At 47.3% G+C, this 25,121-nt stretch overlaps 1 protein-coding gene across 1 annotated transcript in view; it reads left to right on the top strand.

Annotated features, from left to right (window-relative positions):
- The window catches only part of JAG1 (jagged canonical Notch ligand 1), a 69,329-nt gene that overhangs the window by 30,543 nt on the left and 13,665 nt on the right, over window positions 1-25,121 (top strand). Inside the window, exons 5-17 of the mRNA XM_083730040.1 lie at window positions 503-563; window positions 7,250-7,380; window positions 7,609-7,728; window positions 8,741-8,854; window positions 9,715-9,828; window positions 12,170-12,283; window positions 12,766-12,812; window positions 15,502-15,675; window positions 16,400-16,553; window positions 18,323-18,487; window positions 19,419-19,532; window positions 22,117-22,230; window positions 24,694-24,807. Of these exons, the coding sequence (XP_083586166.1) occupies window positions 503-563; window positions 7,250-7,380; window positions 7,609-7,728; window positions 8,741-8,854; window positions 9,715-9,828; window positions 12,170-12,283; window positions 12,766-12,812; window positions 15,502-15,675; window positions 16,400-16,553; window positions 18,323-18,487; window positions 19,419-19,532; window positions 22,117-22,230; window positions 24,694-24,807 (1,536 nt within the window). The remainder of the gene's footprint in view (window positions 1-502; window positions 564-7,249; window positions 7,381-7,608; window positions 7,729-8,740; window positions 8,855-9,714; window positions 9,829-12,169; window positions 12,284-12,765; window positions 12,813-15,501; window positions 15,676-16,399; window positions 16,554-18,322; window positions 18,488-19,418; window positions 19,533-22,116; window positions 22,231-24,693; window positions 24,808-25,121) is intronic.

Here is a 25,121-nt window from a genome sequence, read left to right as displayed (position 1 = left end):
AAAGGTGCTTGCTCAAGAGAAAGGTTCTTTTTTGGTTATGAGCCTGCATCCTAAATAACACTCAGCTGTGGGGCTGTGCCTTTTCACTTTCAAATGCAAATCGGTTTGCAATGAGGAGAAGGTAGGGGTGGATCTGCGTAGAACATTTTGGCTCTTTTGAAAGGGAATGGGCTCTCTTCCTGAGAAAACGTGGAGACTTATAACGTATATGTTGGAAAGAGAGTTTTTCGCACATCACGGGAGGCTTTTGAAAACGGGACTTAAATTTCTGCTCCAGGGATGATGGGGTTGCTGTCATTAGACATTACCTACCCTAGTTTCTCTTCCAGTAGACTTGATCCAAGGGACCTGTTTAAACCTTGGATTTGGTAGGATTACAGTACTAGCGGGAGATTAAAACGTTCCCACGAGGGGCGAGAATCCAGGGAAAAGGTCTCTTGTGCTGTTCGGGGGGGGGGACCCCAAACCCACCCTTCTAATCTCCCCCTTCTTCTCTCCACAGCCATCTGTCGTCAGGGTTGCAGCCCCAAACACGGTTCTTGCAAAATTCCCGGAGAGTGCAGGTAAACCAAACAAATCTTTGGCTAAGCAGTCGTAACTTTTCAAATTAAACAGGGGGCTGTCTAGCCGGGGGGAGGGAGGGAGCGAGGAAGAAAGAAACGCTACCCCTTCTTCCCGCTGCATTATGAAATGTTTAATTGCGTGTTCTCCATTCCCGGCGTCAGTGAGGTGAAACGTTTCCCTCACTCAAAATGCCCAGCATCTCTCCGTGTTGGGCATGGAGGCGAGAGGCCGAATGCATTTGTGGATGTTTCGCAATGAGCTGCGGCCGAAATTCTTCGCAAACCTTTTCCCCCCTCTGTGTGCAAAATCTGCTGATCGAGGCATTTTCCTCTATAGTGTGTTTAATTACATGACTTGCTTTCATCCCTCCCTCCCCATTCCCTCAACTTTGTCCCCCATCAATAGGCAAAAGTTGAGCATTCTTTAGAATAGGATTAATGCAGCCTCTTGGTTCCTCTGGTCTTGGGAGCCAGACTTGGGAGTGATGAGAGGTTAATAGCTTGGATGGAATCTTGTCTGTAGATACCGATGAAGGCAGAGTCCTTTGCCGTAGTCTTTTGAAGTTGAAGTCTCTTCTCTTTTGGCCAGCAGACAAGGAGAAAGGGAGGGAGAGAGAGGCAGAGCTTGTATATAGCCAGACAGTATAAGGGATCCAGCTAGAAAGCCAAGAATCTCATCTGCATGTATTTCTAATAATCGGTTTTCGCTTTCGTATCCAGGTAGGGTTTCTGGATGATGTTGGTGTTATGTAATCCTTGTTTGTATAAGGCCACTGCTTTGTTTTTATTTTTTTAAGGCCAGCGTAATTATCTGTCTCTTGCATAAGCATCAACCTTCTTAGCTCATGCAGCCTGCTATGGTGTCACAGATCCCACAGGGTAGAATTTAATTCTCAGGGGTTGGATTCCCCACTTTGCTGGACACAGAACTGGACACAGAAACGTGGGCTGTCACCCAACCAGGCCGAGCTTCTCCAGTCCTTTGAGCCCAGTTCCGGCGTCTGCTTCCTCTGCTACGTCCTGCGACGCTGAGTTCCGCAGACCCAGAGTGGTGAATCCACCCTGTTGTCGTGCGATGAAATACAAAGCCTTAAACAGGGAAGGTTTAGGGACAGTGGGTGTGGGAAGGAGGGAGTTGTCCAGCCCTAGGAGTAAATACAGTGGTACCTCGGGTTACAGATGCTTCAGGTTACAGACTCCGCTAACCCAGAAATAGTACCTCAGGTTAAGAACTTTGCTTCAGGATGAGAACAGAAATCGTGCTCCGGCAGCAGCGGGAGGCCCCATTAGCTAAAGTGGTGCTTCAGGTTAAGAACGGACCTCCGGAACGAATTAAGTACTTAACCCGAGGTTCCACTGTACATTCTTTCTGCGGCACCCCTGTGGGGCTCGGGAGCCCAGTTATGTCACAACTTGCCTGCAGAGCCGGCAGCCCCTTACCCTTTTTTGAACACCCTCCCTTGTGGAGTGTTCCCTCAGCCTCCTCTCCTCTCCCCTCTCCTTGGGAGTCCTTTGGACGGCTGCTGCCCCAAAGAGCGTTGCCTCCTCACACTGCCCCACAGGGGCCAGGGAAGCACCCCACCCCCCGGCCAGCCCCAGAGGCACCATTCACCTGGGATGCTTGTAGCCAGGGCTGCTGCAACAAACAGCCATGCAGAGACACGAGAGGGCATTAGAGGAGGGAGAGAAGAAAAGAAGGACAGAGGCCAATATGCCCGCGGCACCCCTTACCATCATTCACGGCACCCCAGGGTGCCACGGCACACTGGTTGAAAGCCCCTGTGTTATGTGCCTTGGTTGTGCATGCTGCTGCAGGCTGCAATTCTGCCTGGAAGAAATGCTTATGAGTCTGTGTAGTATTTGGGGTGGCACACCTCCCTTTGCCAGTGTCTGAGCACTTGCCTGCATGGGCAAGGGGGCGCTTCCCCTGTGGTGCTGCCGCTCCCCGTGGCTGGATGTGATGGTTCAAACGTTTCGAGCAACAGCTCAGACGAGACGCAATATTCGCATATAGCAGAGGGGGGTCTTGGAGAGACATCGTTGCGGCAGTCATGTGCCACAGCACCTGTGTCCCCATCCCTAGGGTTGTGGTTGTGCCAGCGTCACAGCATCTCCTTGGTCTTGAGTTCATTTCCTAGCTTCTCCAGGTATTGCTCGGAGTGGATTCTGTGTCTAAGGTTCTGGAGAACTGCTGTCATTCAGGGTAGACGGTGACCCAAGCCCACCCAGAATTGGCTGCATCACAGGGGTTGGACTTACATCACCTTTCACCCGCCTACAATTCTATGAGCTAACTGGAACAATGCCCTGACTTGTGTATATGTTCGAATATGGTGTTGGTTGGTTGTCTGCAGTCCAAAGGGGACTAATGTTCTTAGGTAATAATAATAATAACAATAATTTATTATTTATACCCCGCCCATCTGGCTGGGCTTCCCCAGCCACTCTGGGAGGCTTCCAACAAAACACTAAAATACAGTAACCTATTAAACATTAAAAGCGTCCCTAAACAGGGCTGCCTACAGATGTCTTCTAAAAGTTTGGTAGTTCTTTTTCTCTTTGACATCTGGTGGGAGGGCGTTCCACAGGGCGGGTGCCACTACCGAGAAGGCCCTCTGCCTGGTTCCTTGTAACTTGGCTTCTCACAGCGAGGGAACCGCCAGAAGGCCCTCGGCGCTGGACCTCAGTGTGTATGTGTGTGTGTTTTTCATGCAAAAAGCCTTTTCCCCATAGTCCCCAGCCCGTCCCGGTAGCATTCACTCTTGTGAGTGTGCCTCACCCGAAACCAGATTGCTGTAGCCCCATGCCCTGTCACCAAAATCACGGTCTTCGCATGGGTTCAAACACTGGTGGCAATGCATACAGATTTTTGATTTCCCTCACCCAGCTGGGGAGATCAGGCAATTTTCTTACGCTGGTCCTGGGGCTGGCAGAAAGCTGGTTTGTCGATGGTTCCTTGTAGCATAGGTGACTTTTGGAGGTGGCCTCCCCATCTTGTGCCACACTCGGACAGCTCTGCCTCATTTCAGCCGCTCCCCTGGCATATCCCTGCTGCGCTTGTGGCACTCTGCCCAAATCCAAATGGCACCTCAGGCGACAGAGCTCAGGTTACGTGCTTTGAAATGGAGCATGTTTGGGGCATGCATGTTGTGTGCGCAACTTGAGCACGCCAAAGGAGCTGAGATCTGCTTGAACCCTTATGGCGTGCCTTTCCAAAATGGGGGGTTTGCTTTGCTCCTCCGCTCTGCAAACTTGGTAAGGCCCGCTTCTTTCCAACCCTTGAGAACATACATGAATCACTCCTAGATAAGGGCGATGTAAAAATCTGACCAGCCCTGATAACAGAAGAGAGGCTTTTGTGTATGTGTGTGTTGTGTGTTTCGGTTGGGCTGCAGTGTTTTGTTCGCCCCCATTTTTGTCTGGGCCGGAGACCAGCTTGCTGCCTGAGCTGGAGCCAGAGCTCCCAGAGATTTGTGCTTCTGTCATCCATCTGAAAGTGCCTTATGGGGTTTGCCCACATTCCTCGCTAGCCAGAACAACAGGCTTTGTTTCCAGAGTTCAAGCCTTCCTCTGTCTCTCACCTCCCACTCTCTGCCCAGACATGCTCTAGTGCCCTTATTTACTTAAGGTGCAATTTTCCCACACTTCCTTTGCAAAGTTCTCCAGCGATGTTGCTGTCCTTACTGATACCCCAGCCTCAATTATATTCTTGGACTCGGAGGGAAACAAGATTATAACTCTTTTTCCATTAAGTTTGGGGAGGGGGGGGGTCAGGGAATGAGTCACAGTCTCTTTAATGTTGCAAATGTGATCGTTTAAAAATAAGAATTTTCAAAACCGGCTAGATCTGAAACAAGAACGCATAGAAGAGTCTGACTCCCTCCCCACCCCTGCCCCAAATTTCGTTTTGGAAGCCACTCGCAGCAGAAGAAGATGGTCTGATTTTTAAAAAAATAAAAATTAAAGCCCTGTATGTGAGCCAGGCTTCTCCGCATGAGAATGCGATTGTGTTATGTTGTTAACGCAGAAAGACTTAATAAATGCTTCGGGCTAAAATTAGCACTGCTTTGTTTGTTTTTTTGCTTTCTTTCTTAAATTGGCTGGCGTTTGCTTCTTTGGAACCGATCTATCAAGATGGGCTGTGCCTAGCATTTAAAAGTAGAATTTCGGGGGTGGGTGGGCGTTTGGAGACCCTGTAAAGCGGTGGTGTCCAAACTTTTTTCAAAGAGGGCCAGATTTGATGAAGTGAGGGCCGGCCAAAGTTGTTTAGCTTTTTTAAAGGATTTTGCCCCAAAGTTGTTGAGCTTTTTGATTGAAGTTGTTGAGCTTATTTTAGGATTTTATCCCAAAGTTGTTGAGCTGTTTTTAGGATTTGGCCCCCAGGCCGGACTTTGAACATGCCTGCTGTAAAGAAATGATTGCTCCTCCATCTCTGAGCAGGGTGTACTGCGAAGGCTACTGACTCTCTGCTTGTCCACACTTCTGTTTAATGCTTGCAGAGTTCAGGCTGACAAAAGAATCTATAATTTTTGTATTCTTTGTGACTTCCATATCAAAAAGGTCGGGGGGAGGGTCATTCCCCTTTGCTCTGTCTTGCCCACAGAGATGACTGCCAATTGGGCTTCCAACAGATATATTTTAATATTTCTCTTTTATTGAATATATCCAGAGGCTCTGAACTGCTCTCTCTCTCTCTCTCTCCCTCCCTTGTTCTGTAAAATTAATTAGGGGAGTGGCTTGCTGTCTGAGGTTTTTAGGTGGAGAGTTAAAAGTTGCTGCAAGCAATTAGCCCTTGGAAAGATCCCTATCACTTTTCCCATGACAAGGATTTGCTGGGCAGAGTTTTTGAAAACCGAAAGCCCAACTGGCTTGGATGGAAAGGTTTATTTTAATAAGTTAGGGCCAGCTTAGCAAGCAATTGCCGGTGATCACTTCTTCCCAGGTCCCAGTAATGAAGTGAACTTTGCAGTTAACCCACAATTTCATGCTTTCAACCTTTCTTGTCTGTTCCCCCACCCCCACCCTCCCCTTCATATTCTTCGCTTCAAATAAAAATGGCAGTGTCTCAGTGTGGAATGTATTTAAACTGGAGGTTTTCCTTAATGCCCTGTGTTTGCATTTGAGGAGGGGAGCTTTTCGGATAACAGATTACATCTCTTGCTTTGTTACACCAGCCTGGCTTCTTGAGCTTAAAGTAATACGTTCAGAACATAAACACAGGCACTTGAGCCAAACTTCGGATAAAAATTGGGTTCGCTAGGTTGAAATTATCTGGCGGAGAGAAAAAATGTCAGATGAATATAGATATTCTTTAAGCACATAACTGATTTATTATGTATGCAGCTATATGTTATCAAAGTGGAAACATCAGTCGACTTTTAACTATCTTCTGACTGCTGCCAGATTAATATCTCTCTTGAAAGAAGATGCTTCCTGTCCTCCTAGTTTGAACATGTGATTTCTCCCCCCCCCCCCAAAAAAAAACCCCAAGCAAACTGAGTTGCGGTCCAAGAGGAAATTCTCTAGTAACTTTGCTGTTCTATATTGGTTGGCTTGTTTTTCTTTCTGCTCAAGTATCCTTAAGCCCTTGTATTCATGAGAATCCTTGGGAGAATCCTCATTCTTCCTCTCTCCTATCCTCCTTGCCCCTGTTTTATTAATTCATTTGTCAAACCCCAGGGATTGATCTATAGCATGCCTGCACCCATTCTCCCTTCCCTCCCATTTGTGTGAGTTTCAGAACAGTATTGTCTTCCATGGCACCACACTGGGGCTCCCAGAACAGTTATTCTTTTCTGAGAATAGGTTGTGTCTTGAGAGACCTTAGAGGGGAAACAAAAAACTTGGTTTGTTTACAAGAAACCACCAAATACTCCCTTTTTTTTTTCTGAGCAGGGAGTGGGGGAAGGCTTCTCTTTAAATCTTAAAATAAAAATAAGGATTTGTACATGGATGCTACTAGCTCAGAAATGGAAGTCCCTGCCAGAGAGGAATGGCAAATTAAACTGTTGGACTATCCCGAAATGACAAAACTGACTGCAAAGCTCAGGAACCAAGAAGACCAAAACTTTTAACAAAGGATGGGGAAAAAATTATAATTTATCTTTGAGACCACTGTAAGCAGATGAAAACATTGGCAGGGGTTGCAATAACGCTTGCAATGTAGCAAGTACTATGGAGACAATGGAGTTATATCAAATAGAGATTGTTGGAAAAGATGCAGTAGAAATGGTTTAAAAATAGGAACCATGGAGGGGAGGGGAGAAGTCCAGAGATTTGGAGGAATCCGTAAAAGTGGGTGTGTATGGTTGTATTGTTGTAATTTTTTACTTGTAAAATCAAGTACAGTGGTACCTTGGGTTACATATGCTTCAGGTTCCATACGCTTCAGGTTACAGACTCCGCTAACCCAGAAATAGTGCTTGAGGTTAAGAACTATGCTTCAGGATAAGAGCAGAAATCGTGCTCCGGCGGCGCAGTGGCAGCAGGAGGCCCCATTAGCTAAAGTGGTGCCTCGGGTTAAGAACAGTTTCAGGTTAAGAACGGACCTCCAGAATGAATTAAGTACTTAACCCGAGGTACCACTGTAATTCCCCCCAAATAAATAAATGAATGAATAAGGATTTGTCGGCCCTATTTCTTTCTTTTCGAGCGACTAATTCCCCTCTCCCTTTCTCTCTTTGAAGGTGTCAGTACGGTTGGCAAGGTCAGTACTGTGACAAGTGCATTCCTCACCCAGGCTGTGTCCATGGAACTTGCAACGAACCGTGGCAATGCCTCTGCGAAACCAACTGGGGTGGCCAGTTCTGCAATAAAGGTACACTTGAGGCAGCTTTGAAATGCTAGTTAAACATGAGGGAGGTTGAGGGAGGCGGCGAAGGGGGGGGGGAGCTGCAGGTCATGGATGCACCGCGGGGGGGGGGGGAACCCCTCTCCTTTTGTAACGCTGGCCTCTGGCTCGGTTGTGGGGCGGCGGTCGAAGCGCTCTGCAAACCCTCACCCGGAAGGCAGCTCCTTTCTCATTTTTCCGGACGGTCCCTTGCAGATCTCAACTATTGTGGAACTCACCCGCCTTGCCTGAACGGGGGAACGTGCAGCAACACCGGACCGGACAAGTACCAGTGCTCCTGCCCAGAGGGTTACTCGGGACAGAACTGCGAAATCGGTAAGGATCTCTGCATTTGGTTGGTTTGGCTGCTTTTGGTGGCTATGCGCCCTGGGCTGTGCTGGAGAGATGGTCAGGAGAGAGCGAAAATCGGGAAGCAAGCAGTAATGAGGACATCCTGGGGACAGAATTGTTGCATCTGACCAATTTTGTTTTGGAGAGAGGGAGAATAGGTTGGAGTTACAGCTGGCACACATAGTTCTGCTGTTGAGCTGTTCAGGTCCTCGGATGTGTCTTTGGTTCTGCCAATGATATCTGGCATGTACGAGTTAACTTTGCTCAAGAAAGGTTTACATTGTGACTCGTGGGCATCCCTAAAGTGTCCTGTCTGGGTATGCTTTATCTCTGTTTAGTAGGGGATAATACAGTTGCCAATAGGGACACGGGTGGCGCTGTGAGTTAAACCACAGAGCCTAGGGCTTGCCAATCAGAAGGTCGGTGGTTTGAATCCCCGCGATGGGGTGAGCTCCCGTTGCTCGGTCCCAGCTCCTGCCAACCTAGCAGTTCGAAAGCACACCAGTTCAAGTAGATAAATAGGTACCGCTCCGGCGGGAAGGTAAACAGCATTTCCGTGCACTGCTCTGGTTCACCAGAAGCGGCTTAGTCATGCTGGCCACATGACCCTGAAGCTGTACGTCGGCTCCCTCGGCCAATAAAGCGAGATGAGCGCTGCAACCCCAGAGTCGGTCACAACTGGACCTAATGTTCAAGGGTACCTTTACCTTTACCTTTAATACGGTCGCCATGAGATGAGGCAAATCTGCCTTAAGCAAGTATGAGCTACTTGCTTGGAAAGGGAGACAGCAGCCGGCAGATGGCTCAGCCCTCAAATAGATGCTTTCCCCATCTAAACCTAGCCTCTGTCGGGAGTTTTAGGCACTGTGTTCCCCACTGGCTCAGAGCCCAAGAGATGGAGGGGACAGGGAAAGTAGGACAGGTGATTTTTTAAAAAATGAGGTTGTCTGTGTCACCGGCATTGGCCAAGCTGAAGAGGATTCTGTTCTTGCTGCAGCGGAACACGCCTGCCTTTCGGATCCTTGCCACAACGGAGGAAGCTGCCTCGAAACCTCGACGGGATTTGAGTGTGTCTGTGCTCCAGGCTGGGGGGCACCAACCTGCACACTCAGTAAGTGGACAAGAATTTCCCAGCTTAGCAAAAGCTTCGAAGCTTGCTGAACCCAAACTGCTGTGCTGGCTTTTCTCTGTGGTTTCTAATGGTCAGATGAAATTTCTGCCTGGACTTGTAATACGCTTCAGCTTTCTGCTCTCTCCTTGAAATTTGCATGCTGGGCCTTCAGATCTTTGACAATTCCAGTTCGCTATCCCAAATGTCTTGCCCCTCGAATCTGGAAGTCTGAATGGTCCTTTGTGAACGTCCACAAATGGATATTTTACCTGGATAGCCTTGTCGGGCTAGTCGTCTCTCTCTCTGAGGGCAAGGGCAAAAATGGCTTGGCTGACATCTTTTCTCGAAAGTAGCGTTTCCCAAACTTGGGTCTCCAGCTGTTTTTGCACTTCAACTCCCATCATCCCTAGCTAGCAGGACCAGTGGTCAGGGATGATGGGAATTGTAGTCCCAAAACAACCGAAGACCCAAGTTTGGGAAATACTGCTTTAAAGGCTGCTCAGTTGTGAAAGTGCTGTTCTGTCTGCGCATGAACGTATTTCAGATGATCAAAATGTGTAAGCATTGCTGGAGCTGCAACTGCAGGATGGGTTGGGGAGGAGAATGAAAAGCGGGAGCCATGGTTTCATACTGGATAGGGCTAGGGAAACTTCCCCCTGCCTAAGTACTGCAGGCCCTTGTGGGTAATCTCATTGGAGTTGGAACATCAGAAGTAGCTTGCTCTTCTGCATTCTCTACAGCGTTTGCCTCACTTTTCTGACTATAGCAATGGCTTTGGGCCTGTGCCTAGTGTGGCTGCCAGCCTGACTGCTCTTGATGATGCTGAGACACGCATACTAAAGTGAAATCTCTCTCGGTAGATATTGACGACTGCTCTCCAAACCCCTGTGGCCATGGAGGGACCTGCCAGGATCTGGTTGATGGGTTTAAATGTATTTGCCCACCTCAGTGGACTGGCAAAACGTGTCAGATTGGTAAGTATTGGACCGTAGATTTATGGAAGGGGAAATAAGGAATTGGAGAACTTGCTCCAGATTTAGGGACACCTGTCGCTGCGTGCTTCGTGCTGAGGAATGTTTGCGACCTTGACATTATTCAGGCTCAGCCCGTGCTTTTGAAGCCACTGGGGACGCTTCCGCCGGGAGTGGAATACCTGGGATCTTTTAAAGAATGACAGTGATCTCCGTCCCTCTCTCTTTCAGTGCATGGGATTCTAATTGACATTATTAACTTTTGCCGTAAATGGTATAAAGGGTAAATGGTATAACTGCCTGATCCACTGTGTTTCAAATGCATATAAGGCATGGGAGTCTCTGGGCTTCTTCTTGCCTTTCTGTGTCTAAATCGCAGCAGTCTTCTCTATTGCTCTTCATAATAACCGTGATTTTATTATTTCTACCCTGCCCATCTGACTGGGTTGTCCCAGCCACTTTGGGTGGCTCTTATATGGGGACAATGGGCAAATGTTTCAGTGTGGCATCAGTAGAGCATCCCACATTTTCTTTCCCTCATACCGATAGTCCCCAAAGCAGCATTCGTGCAGAGAACCCAGTTCGTGAACTTGGTCTTTCCATGACTGCAGTTTCCTCCTGTAAGCTGTTTTGGTGACTATGCTGGCCTGGCCCCATGGCTTTGCTTCTACCATTCCCCCCAAAAGCTGCTATAACAGGAGACACCGGCTGTATGTCAGTGGAGTGGCTCCATAGCATAGCACAACAAGATTGTGTTTGTTGAGAGCTGGATGCATGTGCAAAGAAACTTGTGAAGAGCCTTAGCTGAATCTTGTACGAACCTTCTGATCGAGGACCATGTCCTCAGCTACCCGCCATCAACTTTTAGACTGCAGAGTCATTTCTGCAGCGATCCTTTGCCGCTCATGCGAGCCCCTATTATTTAATTTGGAAATGTCACACGTCTGGTGAAAGGGACCGCGATCCACAAAGGCTTATGCCACAAGTTTAGGTCACAGCTCAGGTTTAAGTTGCTCTCAAACTACAGTCGTACCTTGGAAGTTGAACGGAATCCATTCTGGAAGTTTGTTCGACTTCCAAACCTTTGGAAACCGAAGTGCGGCTTCTGATTGGCTGCAGGAAGCTCCTGCAGCCAATCAGAAGCCCCGTCAGGCGTTTGGGTTCCAAAGAACGTTCGCAAACACTCACTTAGACGCTCGACCCGTGAAGCGTTCGGGATCCAAGGTATGACTGTACTTCCCTGCCTTCCCAAGCCAGAAGTATCCTGGGAGCTGTAGTTTAAGGGTGCTGGGAATTGTAGCTCTCCTAACAACTCTCGGCACCCTTAACAAACTGCTGTTCTCAGGATTCTTTGGGGAGCAGGGGGAAGCCCTGACTCTTGAAGTTGGTGTAAGAGTGCTTTGAATGTAGGGCGTGGATCTGAAATAAGTAGTTTTAAGATTCCACAAGGCTCTTTGCTGCAGCAGAGCTTATCCGCCTGGAGACTTATTTGCAGGATCTGCTGTGATGAGTGTTCCTATGACTCCTGCTGACATTTCTTCTTCTTAAGACAGGGTGTCCTTTTGCTGCCTCTCCCACCTCTCTCCCCCCCCCCCACCTCCCTGTCAGCCTGGTGGGAAAGTGATTCTTGTCCCTCTGTTCACATTAACTCCTTCAGACTAGAGGAGGAGAGGGAGAATTTGCAGCTGCATTCCGAGCTGTGGATGATCTCATGAAGAATGAGCTGTCTGCATTCTTCATCCAACAGTATTAATCCCAATGACTGGGGATGATGCTCTGTCATTTTGAAACTCTCCAACTCCCTTGCCTCCCTTCTTTTCTTTCTCCCTCCCACCCTCTTTTTTCCCCCTTTGTATTTTTTTAAATTTAAAAAGTTGCTCTTAATTAAGGCCAAGGACTCCGTGATTGCCAGTGCCATAATTGGGAAAATAAAATCTGAAAGTCCCCCAGTACAGTGGTAACTTGGGTTACATACGCTTCAGGTTACAGACTCCGCTAACCCAGAAATAGCGCTTCAGGTTAAGAACTTTGCTTCAGGATGAGAACAGAAATTGTGCTCCGGCGGTGCGGCAGCAGCAGGAGACCCCATTAGCTAAAGTGGTGCTTCAGGTTAAGAACAGTTTCAGGTTAAGTACGGACCTCTGGAACGAATGAAGTACTTAACCCGAGGTACCACTGTACTATTGCCTCGCCTCCGTCTTTTTTTAAAGTCTTGCTAATCCACTCCTGCGTGCTTAAAAACGAGAAGGAACTGTTTTGTCTTCTAACGAACTGTGCTGTGAAAACGAGAGAGTGGTCTGTGTCTCTCTCTTTGACAGCACCCCCTCCTCTCTTCTCTTTTCAGATGCCAACGAATGTGAGGGCAAACCTTGTCTGAATGCCAATTCCTGCAGGAACTTGATTGGCAACTACTATTGCAACTGTGTCCCTGGCTGGACTGGCCAGAACTGTGATATAAGTAGGCATCTTTTCCTCCGTATGCTGATACGTAATGACCACTGCTTTTTTTGCTTGGGTTTCTGTGGGCAAGAGGTGACCTGTGTTCTGAGTTTTGAGGCTCAGCCATTGGCATTAGCCAGCAATGGCAAGGGTGGTCATCGGCAGCCGATGTTTTTAGAAAGGGAGTAGTCCGTCTGGCATGAATAAGAGGCCCTTTTCTCAAACCCATTAGTCCACGGCACTGGCTATATGCCGATAAGGTGGCTTGAAACAATGATGTGAAGTTTTCCGCTTAGCTCCACTGTAAGAATGGCTCGGGGTTCCCACCCATTATCCTGGCCTTATCCGGAGGAAAGCATGCAGGAAGCTGGACAAAGGGATTTATCTAGCCTAGAGTTTCGAAGCCCGCTTGAATTCTTTCTCGTGCCTTTCCTATGTGCGCTGCCTTTCTAAAGGCTCGCCTACTCCCATATGTGATTGATGCTATTTTCTGACTTGCAGATATTGACGACTGCATTGGACAATGTCAGAATGGAGGAACTTGCAGGGTAAGTTGCAGATTAGTTGCGGAGAGCAGCGGCTGCGAATTGCAGTGACGAGAACGCTGTTGGACTTGCCTCTTGCTTGCAGGCTTCCCATGGGCACCCACGGGTGGCCACTGCAAGAACAGGGTCCTGGGTGGGCCAGTAGCCTGAATCAGCAAGGCTCGTCTTAACGTAGTTAAATGGGAAGGGACCAAGTTTTAAGTCTTCCATTCACTTATTATGCAGGAGCATATTGATCTCATCAGGACTTGACTCTCGGTAGATATGTATATGATTTGATCCAAGAAATGTATTGGGTTGCAATGTATGTTTTCAACAGAAATCAGTACTGCAGAATAGGGATCAGCCACATTCTATCGGTCTTGCATCTGATTCATGTTGCTTTTGAATGTGTTTGCCCAGAAACCTACCCCATTCCGCCTTCTGTGTTTAATCTGCTGGTCTTCGCACTTGAAAATCCTGGTTGAAAGTTCACCTTTAAAATACGCATTTCGAAATGAACAGGGTTCTTTTTTTCCCCTCAGTCGGAATGCACATTTTTAAAATGGTTTCTGAGCTGAGAACTACAGCAAAGAACAGCGATATGTAAAAATTGGCAGATAACTTATTGTATGTTGAGATTGGGAGTTGCAGATTGGGTCGGTCTGAATCATGGATGTAGCCAGGATTTTTTAGGGGGGGGGGGCAGAACCTTAGTTAGCTGGGTATTTTACTGATTTGTATTGATTTAGGTGGGGGCAGCTCCCCCCCGGGCTACGCCCATGGTCTGCATTGAAATGCATAGAAAGTCGGATTTCTTGAGCACTGCTATAGTAGTGAACCAATTCTAATATCATGGCACTGATTCCTCCCTGAATAAGCTTCTGGGACTTGAGGCTAAGGAGACAAGGAGGTTTCACAATCTGATCCCTTGAAGGTTTTAAAAGAAACATGAGTGTATATTTGAGACTCAACAGGCACACTGTAGGCTCTCCAAAGACTTACCGGGGGTGTGGCCTTCCTCGCAGTGTCATTGGATGATCTCTTAAATTATTTTGCACGATGCAAAGTGAAAATAGAACTATATTAATTGATATTGTCAAATCATTGTAACCCCCCCCCTTTGGAATACAGTGAATTACTATCTTGTTATTAATTTGGGGACGCAGGTGGCGCTGTGGGTTAAAGCCTCAGCGCCTAGGACTTGCCGATCGAAAGGTCGGCGGTTCGAATCCCTGCGGCGGGGTGCGCTCCCGCTGCTCGGTCCCAGCGCTTGCCAACCTAGCAGTTCGAAAGCACCTCCGGGTGCAAGTAGATAAATAGGGACCGCTTACCAGCGGGAAGGTAAACGGCGTTTCCGTGTGCGGCTCTGGCTCGCCAGAACAGCGATGTCACGCTGGCCATGTGACCCGGAAGTGTCTCCGGACAGCGCTGGCCCCTGGCCTCTTGAGTGAGATGGGCGCACAACCCCAGAGTCTGTCAAGACTGGCCCGTACGGGCAGGGGTACCTTTACCTCACCTTTACCTTATTAATTTGCATCCCGCTTACCTGCCAGAATGGCTTCATTTTCTTCACCTTTCCTCTGGGGGGGGGCATACTCCCCATCCCTTTTTATTCTCCCAACAATCTTGTGAGGTAGGCTAGGCTGAGAGGAGAGCGACTTTCTCATGGCCATCCACTGAGCTTGGTGGAAGGTCAAAGTAGGTGTAATGGGAATAGCTGTGTTTATTGCTCACATGCAAAGTGTGTGTTTGGAGGGTGTGTGTTGTCTTGTTTTTAACACTGAGAGATGCACCAAGTTTGCGGACCAAAACTACCCCAGCTTTTTACCAAGATGAGATTGTTTGAGCTCCCTTTCCCCCTGGCACCACTGAAAATCACATGAAATGGCCAGGGAGAAAAATGGCTAGAAGCCAGAGAGTACTAGGAGAATAGACCTAGGGCAGGGGGTACCTCTCCCCTTGCCCTTTTGCTGTAAAAATCAGTCATCCTTTGCTTTATGTCTGAATGGAACCAATAACCTGGACTAATGTGCTTCGACCTGTCTTAATTCTGGGCTCAGTTCTACAACCAGTACTCTCTCATTCAGGGCTCCAGCCTAGGGTTCAAATCTAAATCCCACCCACCGGCAAATCTATGTCTCTATACAGTATCCTATGCACATGTAAAGCAAAACCATTTTGTGTGTGTGTTGAATGCTTCTGATTGGCCAAGCAAACTGATTTGCTATTTTTTCTTTTTTTTAATAAATATTTTTATTGAGTTTTACATAACCAATTTGAATTCAAACATCATCGTTTAGGATCCCCTGAATCCTTTGACTTCCCTCTGCCCCTTTTTTCAACTGCCTCCCTTATTTTCTTTATTTTTAAAAACAAATGACCCATTTTTACCATAGTTCTTCATATATTACAAGCATTCCTCAAATCCTGCCAATGTTTTTAGTTGTTTACAGTGCTCTCTTAAGTACATTGTAAATTTTCCCCACTCCTCCTTAAAGTTCTTCTCTTCCTGGTTTCTGGTTTTCTTGGTCAGTTTCGCCATTTCGGCGTAGTTCATCAGCCATTCGTCGCTGGTCGGAACTTTATCGTCTTTCCATCCCTGGGCCAGCGGTATCTGTGCTGCTGTCGTCGCATACATAAATAGTTGTTTCTGCTCCTTCAGAATCTTGCGGACTGTTTTTCTTTATTGTCTTTCTGTGCCCTTTTCCAGGACTTGGTTAATGGTTATCGATGCTCCTGCCCACTTGGCTATGCAGGGGATCACTGTGAGAGAGACATCGATGAATGTGCAAGCAACCCTTGTTTGAATGGGGGCCACTGCCAAGATGAAATCAATGGATTCCAGTGTCTCTGCCCTGCTGGATTCTCTGGAAATGTCTGTCAGGTGAGGGCTGCTGAAACGCAAGCTCCAGATAAGAGCCCCAAAGCTTCGACCGCTGTCCTGAATACCTGTATTCACCAAGTAGCGCTATGGACCCTCTCCCTCTTTTTTTTTTTTTTTAATAGCTGTGGGGCAGAGAAACCCAGGGCTCCGTAAAGTACACTGAAAATTTGCAGTGCATGTTTTCCAAGTTATTACAAATCAGCCCAAATTATATAAATTTAATACAGTTTCCTAAAACAATCAGGTTTCCCCACTCCTGTTGCAAACATATGCCCATTGCTTCCTTGTGTACCGCTTCCTTCCTCTTTAATCTCCTCTTAATCCTTCTCTTGATTTTAGTCCGTTCTCACAGTTGACATTTATAGTTTCCTTACATACAGCACCTCTGTTGTTTTTCATGAATATAAAATTCATTTCACGTGTGTACTCTTTCATAAACTTTCTCAGGACTGGTGTGTTGAGAAAGTTAATTGCCATTAAAAATTGCAGTAACTCTTGCATGCTAGACCTTTGCCCCCTCCTTGATAAACTTTTCGTTTTAGTGCAGTTGGCAAGTGTTGTTTTGTATGCTGTACACAAGTGATCGGGGGCGATGGAATCATAATAATAATAATAATAAAAAGGTCAGATTCCGTAACCGCTTCCTGCTTGTGGCTGTGTAATGATAATGAGCCCTTTGTCTTAAGGCGGCCTCTTTTTTCCCTGCCTCCCCTTTTCCTCCTAGTTGGACATAGATTATTGCGAGCCCAACCCTTGCCAGAACGGGGCGCAGTGCTTCAATTACGAAAACGACTACTTCTGCAGCAACTGCCCCGAAGATTACGAGGGAAAGAACTGCTCGCACCTCAAGGATCACTGCCGTTCGACTCCTTGCGAAGGTAGGCTTTGCATCTGGCCAGTCCACTACGTCACGGTCTGCTATTTTTCTGGGGAGGTTGGCGGAATGTGATGCTTTGTTCTTCAAAGGTCTTGAGTTCGATCCCTGACACTTTCCGTCAGGACTGGGAAAACGCCTTTTTTTGACATCCTGGAGAGAACGCCAACTGGCACCTACTGGGCAAATGGTCCGATACGGCAGAGGTGAGGAACCTTTGCCCCTTGGGTGTTTCCGCACTACAAATCCCATCAGCCATTTTTCAGGGATGATGGGAGTTGTTGTCTAGCGACACCTGGAAGGCCAAGGGTCCCCAACCCCTGCTATAAGGCAGGTTTGTGGGGAACCTCAGGTGGGCTGCCCTCTTGTAAGAATTTCACCTGGCTTGACTCTGTCCTTGATCTGTGATCGTACCCTGCATGGTGGGTGCCCACCTGCAGCCAGCAAGAGGTGTGGTTGGTGCTGTGGTCTAAACCACTGAGCCTCTTAAGCTTTTGCCTATCAGAAGGTTGGTGGTTCGAATCCCCATGACGGAGTGAGCTCCCGTTGCTCTGTCCCAGCTCCTGCCAGCCTAGCAGTTCGAAATCACGCCAGTTCAAGTAGATAAATAGGTACCACTGCGACAGGAAGGTGCTCTGGTTTCCGTCATGGTGTTCTGTGGACAAATGCTGGCTCTCTCGCCCTGAAAGCGAGATGAGCGCCACAACCCCATAGTCACCATTGACGGGACTTAACCATCCAGGGGTCCATTACCTTTTCTTTCCTGCAGCCACCTTTTGGTATGTGGCCCCTGAAACACTGTCCACAAAGGATGGTGCCTTCAAAGACTGTTTTACAACTCTGTTTTAGGGCATCTTCTTTTAACTACCGTATTCCTAGCTCTGTTGTACAGAAGGCAAAAACTGCAGAGTGTTGGCTTTGGGGTGTGTGTGTGTGTGTGTGTGTGTGTGTGTGGCAAGTAGTAATTCTGCAGCACTATGTCACCCTTGTTAGGCCAAGGCTTGTAAGCGTGGCTCAGAATGGGACTTTTACACATGGCTCAGCTGTGTCATCATGGTGTATTGTGGTTCCTTGGTAGAATCGCTGTGGCCCTGAGGCTTTTGGGTACAGTGATACCTTGGGTTAAGAACTTAATTCGTTCTGTAGGTCCGTTCTTAACCTGAAACTGTTCTTAACCTGAAGCACCACTTTAGCTAATGGGGCCTCCCGCTTCCGCCGCACGCTTTCTGTTCTCATCCTGAAGCAAAGTTCTTAACCCAAGGTACTATTTCTGGGTTAGCGGAGTCTGTAACCTGAAGCATCTGTAACCTGAGGTACCACTGTACTTGAAAAAGGCTTGCTTTAGACCTCAGGTGGCTAACCTCAGCCCCATCAATTTTTCCTAGACCTTTCAAGACCCCCACGAATTTTGGCAGCTCAGATGGGGGGGTAGGTGGGGAAGTTTAAACCTCCCTGCCTAGCCCACAGGACAAGACAACTGCGCCCCCCACCCCAATCATATTAATAATTTGAGTTGGGACGAGGCAGGAGCTAATCTCTGTGGCTTAGCTGAGAGGGGCCGTTGCATATCAGTGTCTCCTATACTTGCACATGGGAGTGGGGCGCCCCCCGCCGCTGGGATGCGGCTCCCATTGGTGAAGAAATCTGGCCCCGCTGTTTTATAGGGCCTGCTTGTTTTAAGAGAAAGCAGAAAGCCCTCGACCCGCAGGAGGCCGGGGACGGCGTGGGTCTTTCGAGAACTCATGTTGGGTCCATGTCTCCTTCCCCCTGCAGTCATTGACAGCTGCACGGTTGCCGTGGCGTCCAACAGCACCCCGGAAGGCGTCCGCTACATCTCTTCCAATGTCTGCGGTCCCCACGGAAAGTGCAAGAGCCAGGCGGGAGGCAAGTTCACTTGCGAATGCAGCAAAGGCTTCACTGGCACCTACTGCCATGAAAGTAAGTTTCTCCTTTTGGGGGGAACCCGACTCTCCCTTTCTCCACAGCCACCTGTGTAAATGCCTTGAACGCCACAGCTTGTTTGGCCTTGGGAGCCAGAGGTTGGCTGCAGTCACCAAGGACACTTTTGGACTTTTGCTGCAATTTCGTTGCTTCCTCCTTAGTGGGCCAGTTGATGCTAGTATTCCCTTGGCCTCAAGGAAGCTCGTTTTAAGAGGCTCCTAGGTAGGGACGCGTGTGGCGCTGTGGCTTAAACCACAGAGCCTAAGACTTGAAGATCAGAAGGTCAGTGGTTCGAATCCCCGCGACGGGGTGAGCTCCCGTTGCTCGTTCCCTGCTCCTGCCAACCTAGCAGTTCGAAAGCACGTCAAAGTGCAAGTAGATAAATAGGTACCACTCCGGCGGGAAGGTAAACAGCGTTTCCGTGCGCTGCTCTGGTTCGCCAGAAGCGGCTTACTCATGCTGGCCACATGACCCGGAAGCTGTCTGCGGACAAATGCCGGCTCCCTAGACCAAGAAAGCGAGATGAGCGCCGCAACACTAGAGTCAGTCACAACTGGACCTAATGGCCAGGGGTCCCTTTACCTTTACATTTAGCCTTGAACATGCCTTGGGTTTATGTTTTTTTAAAAAAATTAATGCCAACTTTACAAACATACAAAAGGCCTCCGGCAGTAGATGGCAAATTTTACTCTGGGGGGTTTTATGAGCCGTCTTAAAGGAATGTTTTCAAACCTTTTAAGGTATGGAGAGTTGGCTTGCTTTTTTTAGGAGCCTTCTCCTTTCGCTTGTCTTTTTTTTTTTGCACTGGGTTGCAGTTTGGGTCCAGACGGAGCAAGCTCTGGGTTTAATGGTTAACCCACCTCCTCCATCCAGCCCCAGTTTTCTAAACTTCCTTTTTTGTGCTTCATCTCTTGTAATTTTGTTGCAGACATCAACGATTGCGAGAGCAACCCGTGTAAAAATGGCGGCACGTGCATTGACGGCATCAATTCCTACAAATGCATTTGTAGCGATGGATGGGAAGGCACTGTCTGTGAAGCCAGTAAGCGGATCTTTGTTTCTCTACTGGAAGGGAGGTGGTTGAGGGATGGAGACTCTGTCATTTCGTGTTGATGCTTTTCACATCCTCTGTCTGGACTGCAGTCCTGAAAAGATCATCTTAAGGAGCAATGGGTGTTTATTATGGGTGTTCTTAAAAGAAAGATGCTACCCTATTCATTCATTCATATTAATTTCATTTTGATACTACTTTATATCTCAAAAGACTTTTACAACATAGTAAAACTTCAGAATAAAACATTGCTAATAATTTTTATTAGTTTTCAATTTCAAGAATCCAATAATAGCCTCAGTATAACAATGCCAAATTACAACACAATTCCCAATATTAATCATTTAAATACCAAAGTTCATAATTTAGGTGGTCCCCACATGCTAGAATTGATGGTTTGATTTTTTCCTTTATTTCTGCAAAATCTTATTGATTTCAGTCACAATAGTAATCCCTTATACAGCAGCTGCAATATTTATAACTTCCATTCATATTGACACATTTAATGATTTATAAGTCCACAATGATTTATAAGTCTACTTCACTTGAATAATAAAACATTGCTGAAGAAAGTCAAATATCAAGTATACACTCAAAGCAACCTACTTAACAGGAAACTAAAATATTATCTCAAAAGATTTCAAAATGAAACATTACAAAGGAGGTTAACTGCAGAATGCGCGTTCAATACAGCAAAGTGAACCGAGAAAACCTTGAACATTGAAAGCATTTCTAATTATAAAATGCACATTTAAAACAGCATAATTAGCAAGAGAATTAAATGTTATCATGAGCAAAGAACGTATCTGCTGCTGTTGCTGCCAGTCCTGCCAATGGTGGTTCATGGCGGCTGTGGAAGCTCAGGCTCCGTGATCTGGGTCTGCACTAAGAAACGGCCAAAATGGTTGCTGGCCTCCTTAGCGGCCTCAGCTTTTGTAGCTGGAATCAATCGGGGCGCTGCCGTCCCAGGCTAGGTGGAAAGAGGCCTGCCAGACAGGGAGCAGGCCTTCTAGAACTTGCAGCCAAGATGGCACCCTCTCCATCTCTGCCTTGATTTTGGTTCTTGATTTGGGTGCAGCATATGCAGCACCATAAGCTACAGAAGAGTTGCATTCCTCTTGGGCTTGCCAGTCGGAAGGTTGGCGGTTCGAATCCCCGCGACGGAGTGAGCTCCCGTTGCTCTGTCCCAGCTCCTGCCACAACCTAGCACTTCAAAGGCACGCCAGTGCAAGTAGATAAATAGGTACGGCCGCAGCGGGAAGGTAAATGGTGTTTCTGTGCGCTCTGGTTTCCGTCACGGTGTTTGGTTGCACTAGAAGTGGTTTACTCATGTTAGCCAGAAAGCTGTCTATGGACCCAAAAGTGAGATGAGCGCCGCAACCCCATAGTTGTCTTTGACTGGACTTAACCATCCAGGGGTCCTTTACCTTTTAACATTACCTGTATTACAGTGGTGATGCACAAACTCATCTTAGAACTGGCAAACCACACTTTTTCTTCAGTAAAAATCAAAACAGCTGGCTGTTCTGATCTAAATTGCTCCCCAAGTGGAAGAAAGTTTCTGTATGTCAGATTCCTTTTTCGACTCGACTAAATGTTTTGTGGGTTGCCAGTCTGCTTGCGTGTAACATTCTCAGCACAAGTTGCTTTCCTTGCCACAGTTCATGGAACCATTCAATCTACTTAAATGATCTGGCTGGCTCCTTTGACTCTGGAGTTAAGTGACTCTAGAGTTGCTTAAACTATATTTCTGGAGAAGTTTTGAAAAGTTGAAAAAGATGTACGTTTAGGGATGACACACGAGATGAAACCTTGGCTGCCAGTAATTTGAGTTCAGAAGGGAATGGGTCACTTAAACTAGAGTGATCTTTTTGCCAGCCCAAGTACTGCTGAATAAAGGGCTTGAATGTTTTATATCCATGTATTTTCCTCTATAAAGACAGAACATCTCATTGCTCCTATCTTGGCATCATAGAACAGCCTCCCCCAACTTTGTGCCTTCGAGATGTTGGGACTCCAATTCCCATCAGCCCCAGCCAGCATGGGCAGTGCTTGAGGACGATGGGTGTTGTAGTCCAACAATTTGAGTCCAAACATCCACCAGCCCTGGTTTATGAGGCTTCTGTCAGTAGAAACCCTTACTGTAAGGTTTTCTCTTGCTATCATTTAGTTTTGAGATGATGACTAGCTTCTAATCCAAACACAGAGTTTCCCATCTCTGAAATATCTCCCTTTTCCTCTGTGCTGCTTCGAGGAGACAGAGGAGGGGCTGAACTGCTAGCCTTTGGCCTTGACACAGAATCATTATGTAATAAGGCCTCATTTGCTTTCAGCTTAACTGTTATATTTGTTCCGAGGGAGCCAGAGTGGTGTGTGTTGGCAAGGGAAGTTGAAAGTGAGCGGTGGGGTATGGTGCAGAATAAACATGATAACGTCAGCGGTGGCATTAAGGCGCTTAATCCAGACTTTGGGATGGGAGGCCAAAAGGAGGGCTGCGACATGCCTGAGGATAAAAGCAGGCTCCTTTGCCACAACACTTCTTTTTCTCCCTTTAACTCCCCCCTCTTCCTTCCAGATATCAACGACTGCAGCAAAAACCCCTGCCACAATGGAGGAACTTGCCGAGACTTGGTGAACGATTTCTTCTGCGAGTGCAAAAATGGCTGGAAAGGGAAAACCTGCCACTCGCGTGAGTGTTTTTTTGGGAGATACCCTAAATCGGTGCCACCTCTAAAGTTTGGCGGTGCCTAGTTTGGCCTATGAATGGGGCTGGCTTATTATAATAGCCTCATTGGCCGATCGCTGGCATGCGCCGGAAACTCGCTCACGGTGAAAAGGCAGCCTCTCCACTTGCTCCTGTGTCTCACTCCTTCCCTAATGGGAACAACAAACCACAACGCTTGGCTTACCTTGATGTCAGAACCTGAGATTGTGGCTTTGTTTCCCCCTCTTCCCCATAAACAAATTGTGATCAGCAAGCCAAGATGTGTACTTGGCTCGGCGATCGTGCTTCGTTGGGGAAAAGCAAACCACAATCTTGGGTTTGGGACATCATGAGGAGCCAAGCTTTGTGGTTTGTTTCCTTGCGCCGGGCAGGGGAGCGAAGTCAGAGTCATTGTTTACAGCAAGCCGTGGTTCATGGCTGGCTGCGTTGTGCAACGAAGTGTCATTTTTCCTGTCCCCCAAAGTACATTGAGGGTTTTTTTTTTAAAAAAGGATCAGATCAGGAGCTCGAAACTAGATGCGTTATAGGCACACATGCCAAAGTTCTTCCTTAAGATTATTCTCTTTATTTCCCGGGTGCCAAACATGGACAGATAAACTGGGGGAATGTCAAAGCTCATGGTCTCTGTGCCTCCTGTCAATCAAACGGCCGTTCCCAAGAACCAGTTCTCGAATGCACGTACATGTAGTGAGATTGGCCTTCATGTTCTAAGACCATGAGCTGGAAAGGGTAAAAGAGTATTGGGAAATGGTACATAATGAATTGGAAAAAAAAGTTCAAAAGTACTTTCCCCCCAAAAATCCAGAGTCCTTTCTGTTGGGGATAATTCAGACTGAAATTCCCAGGTGTCAAAAAAGGCTATTTAAAGAACATACGTTTAGAGAAGATTGGAAAACGTTTATTGAATATAGGGAAAATAATTGTGTACAGCTGAAAACGCTGGTAGTGTTGAGATAATTTCAGCAGTGTAAATAAATTTAGATGGATGTAATGGAATACTGAATGGTATAGTTTCTGTAAAATATGCAGGGATTTATGATATGTAAAATGAACCATGGAAAGATAAGAGGGGAAGTCATTGATATCTTAAGGATGTGAAAATGAGTACTTTAAATGGTAAAACAGAAAAATTAATAATATATATATATATAAGACCATCCACATCCCTTCTGCATTGAAGGTGTACCACGCAAAAGTGGTTTCCACCCTCTGTTATGCTGCCCCACTCTGGGCCCCAGGGTCCAATTTAACATCGCTGGGAACATTGCAGAATCAGTTTCTCCGTCGCCTCCTGAAACTCCCTATGTGTGTGAGCAATGCAGCCATACATCTGGAGCTAAGGACTGCATCATTGGAGACTGTCATCTGGAAGCGAGTCTTTGGCTACTGGCTGTCCAGCTGGCATAGGCTTCCCGACCATTACCTCTTTCAGTGCCTCTGGCGGGATGACTTTGTTAATCCGTGGGTAGGAAAAATCCATGCCAAACTTCTGAGCATCGGAATTTCCCCAGCAGACTCCTTAAAGATGAACCTACGCTCAGCCAAAAGCCTTATCGAGCAAAGATTAGCAGACATTGAAAATCAACACAACCTCTCCAGGGGTGGGGGTGTCTGCTCCCCCAGGTATCATGGAATAACCCCACCACTTGGCCTTCCATCATATATGTCATCTCTTTCATCTGTACCACACCGACTTGCATTTATTCGTGCAAGGTTCAATGTTTTTCCATCGAACCTGCTGAGCCACAGATTTTCCAAGGGTTTGGTGTCTCCGCTATGCGAGTGTGACGGGAAAACAGTTGAATCTCTTCCACATATAATGTTCATCTGTCCCTTACATAGCATAGCCAGGACTAAATTCCTGGGTCCTGCTTTACTGCGCTTGGTTGGCAGGCCTGTTGAGTCACATGCCGCACTGCTTTTGCAGGATACAGATCCTTCTGTAACTCTGCAGGTGGCGAGATTCCTGAATGCGGTTATCTCACACACAAAAACCACCAAAAAACAACATCAACAACAAAAACTAATCGGACAGTTATGATGAGAGTGCATGACGGATCTCGTCTCCAGTTCTCCTTTTTCTGTGAACCGTCCCTTGGATCTTTCCGGGCCCCAAGCTGTTATTTGTCACTGCTCAATGACCCACCCTTGCATCGTGGTGTTCCCCTTCTGTTGTTAGATGTATTGGTTTTTATGTTTCTGTGCTTTTAGGTTTGTACATATTTTATGGGCTAATAGCCGTAAATAAATAAATTTGAATTTGAATTTATATAAGACCATGAGCTTATAACTCTCAGGGAAACGGGTGAGCTGTTTCTGCAACGATTTCCCAGAGAGCCTGTCTGCCCTGAGCCCGTTCCACATACGGCTTGAGGGGGAGCGTGTTTGCTTCTAACTAATCCTGCTTTTCCGTTTGCACGCCTGCAGGCGACAGTCAGTGTGACGAAGCCACATGCAACAACGGAGGGACCTGCTATGACGAGGGAGATGCCTTCAAGTGCATGTGTCCCACAGGATGGGAAGGAGCCACCTGCAACATCGGTTAGTAAATGGTTGTGGGCTCTGCTCATCGTAATGTATTTTGATGGGTAGGGGGACCTGCGGTCCTCTGGGTGTGACTGGACTCCCATTCTCTGTCCTGGCTGACCAGTGGCCATACTACCTGGGGGCTGGCGGGTGTCGGGAGTTCAGCATCATTATTTCCTTGTAACATTTGTACACGGCCTCGGCCCAGTATACCTGAAGGAGTGTCTCCAGCCCCATTGTTCGGCCCGGACACTGAGGTCCAGCTCTGAGGGCCTTCTGGCAGTTCCCTCCCTGTGAGAAGTGAGGTTACAGGGAACCAAGCAGAGGGC

Source organism: Podarcis gaigeae (genome assembly GCF_964106915.1).
Source record: "Podarcis gaigeae genome assembly, chromosome: 3".
Classification (NCBI taxonomy): Eukaryota; Metazoa; Chordata; class Lepidosauria; order Squamata; family Lacertidae; genus Podarcis; species Podarcis gaigeae.
Note: the sequence above shows the minus strand (reverse complement) of the source record. Positions and strands in the feature narration are given on the sequence as shown.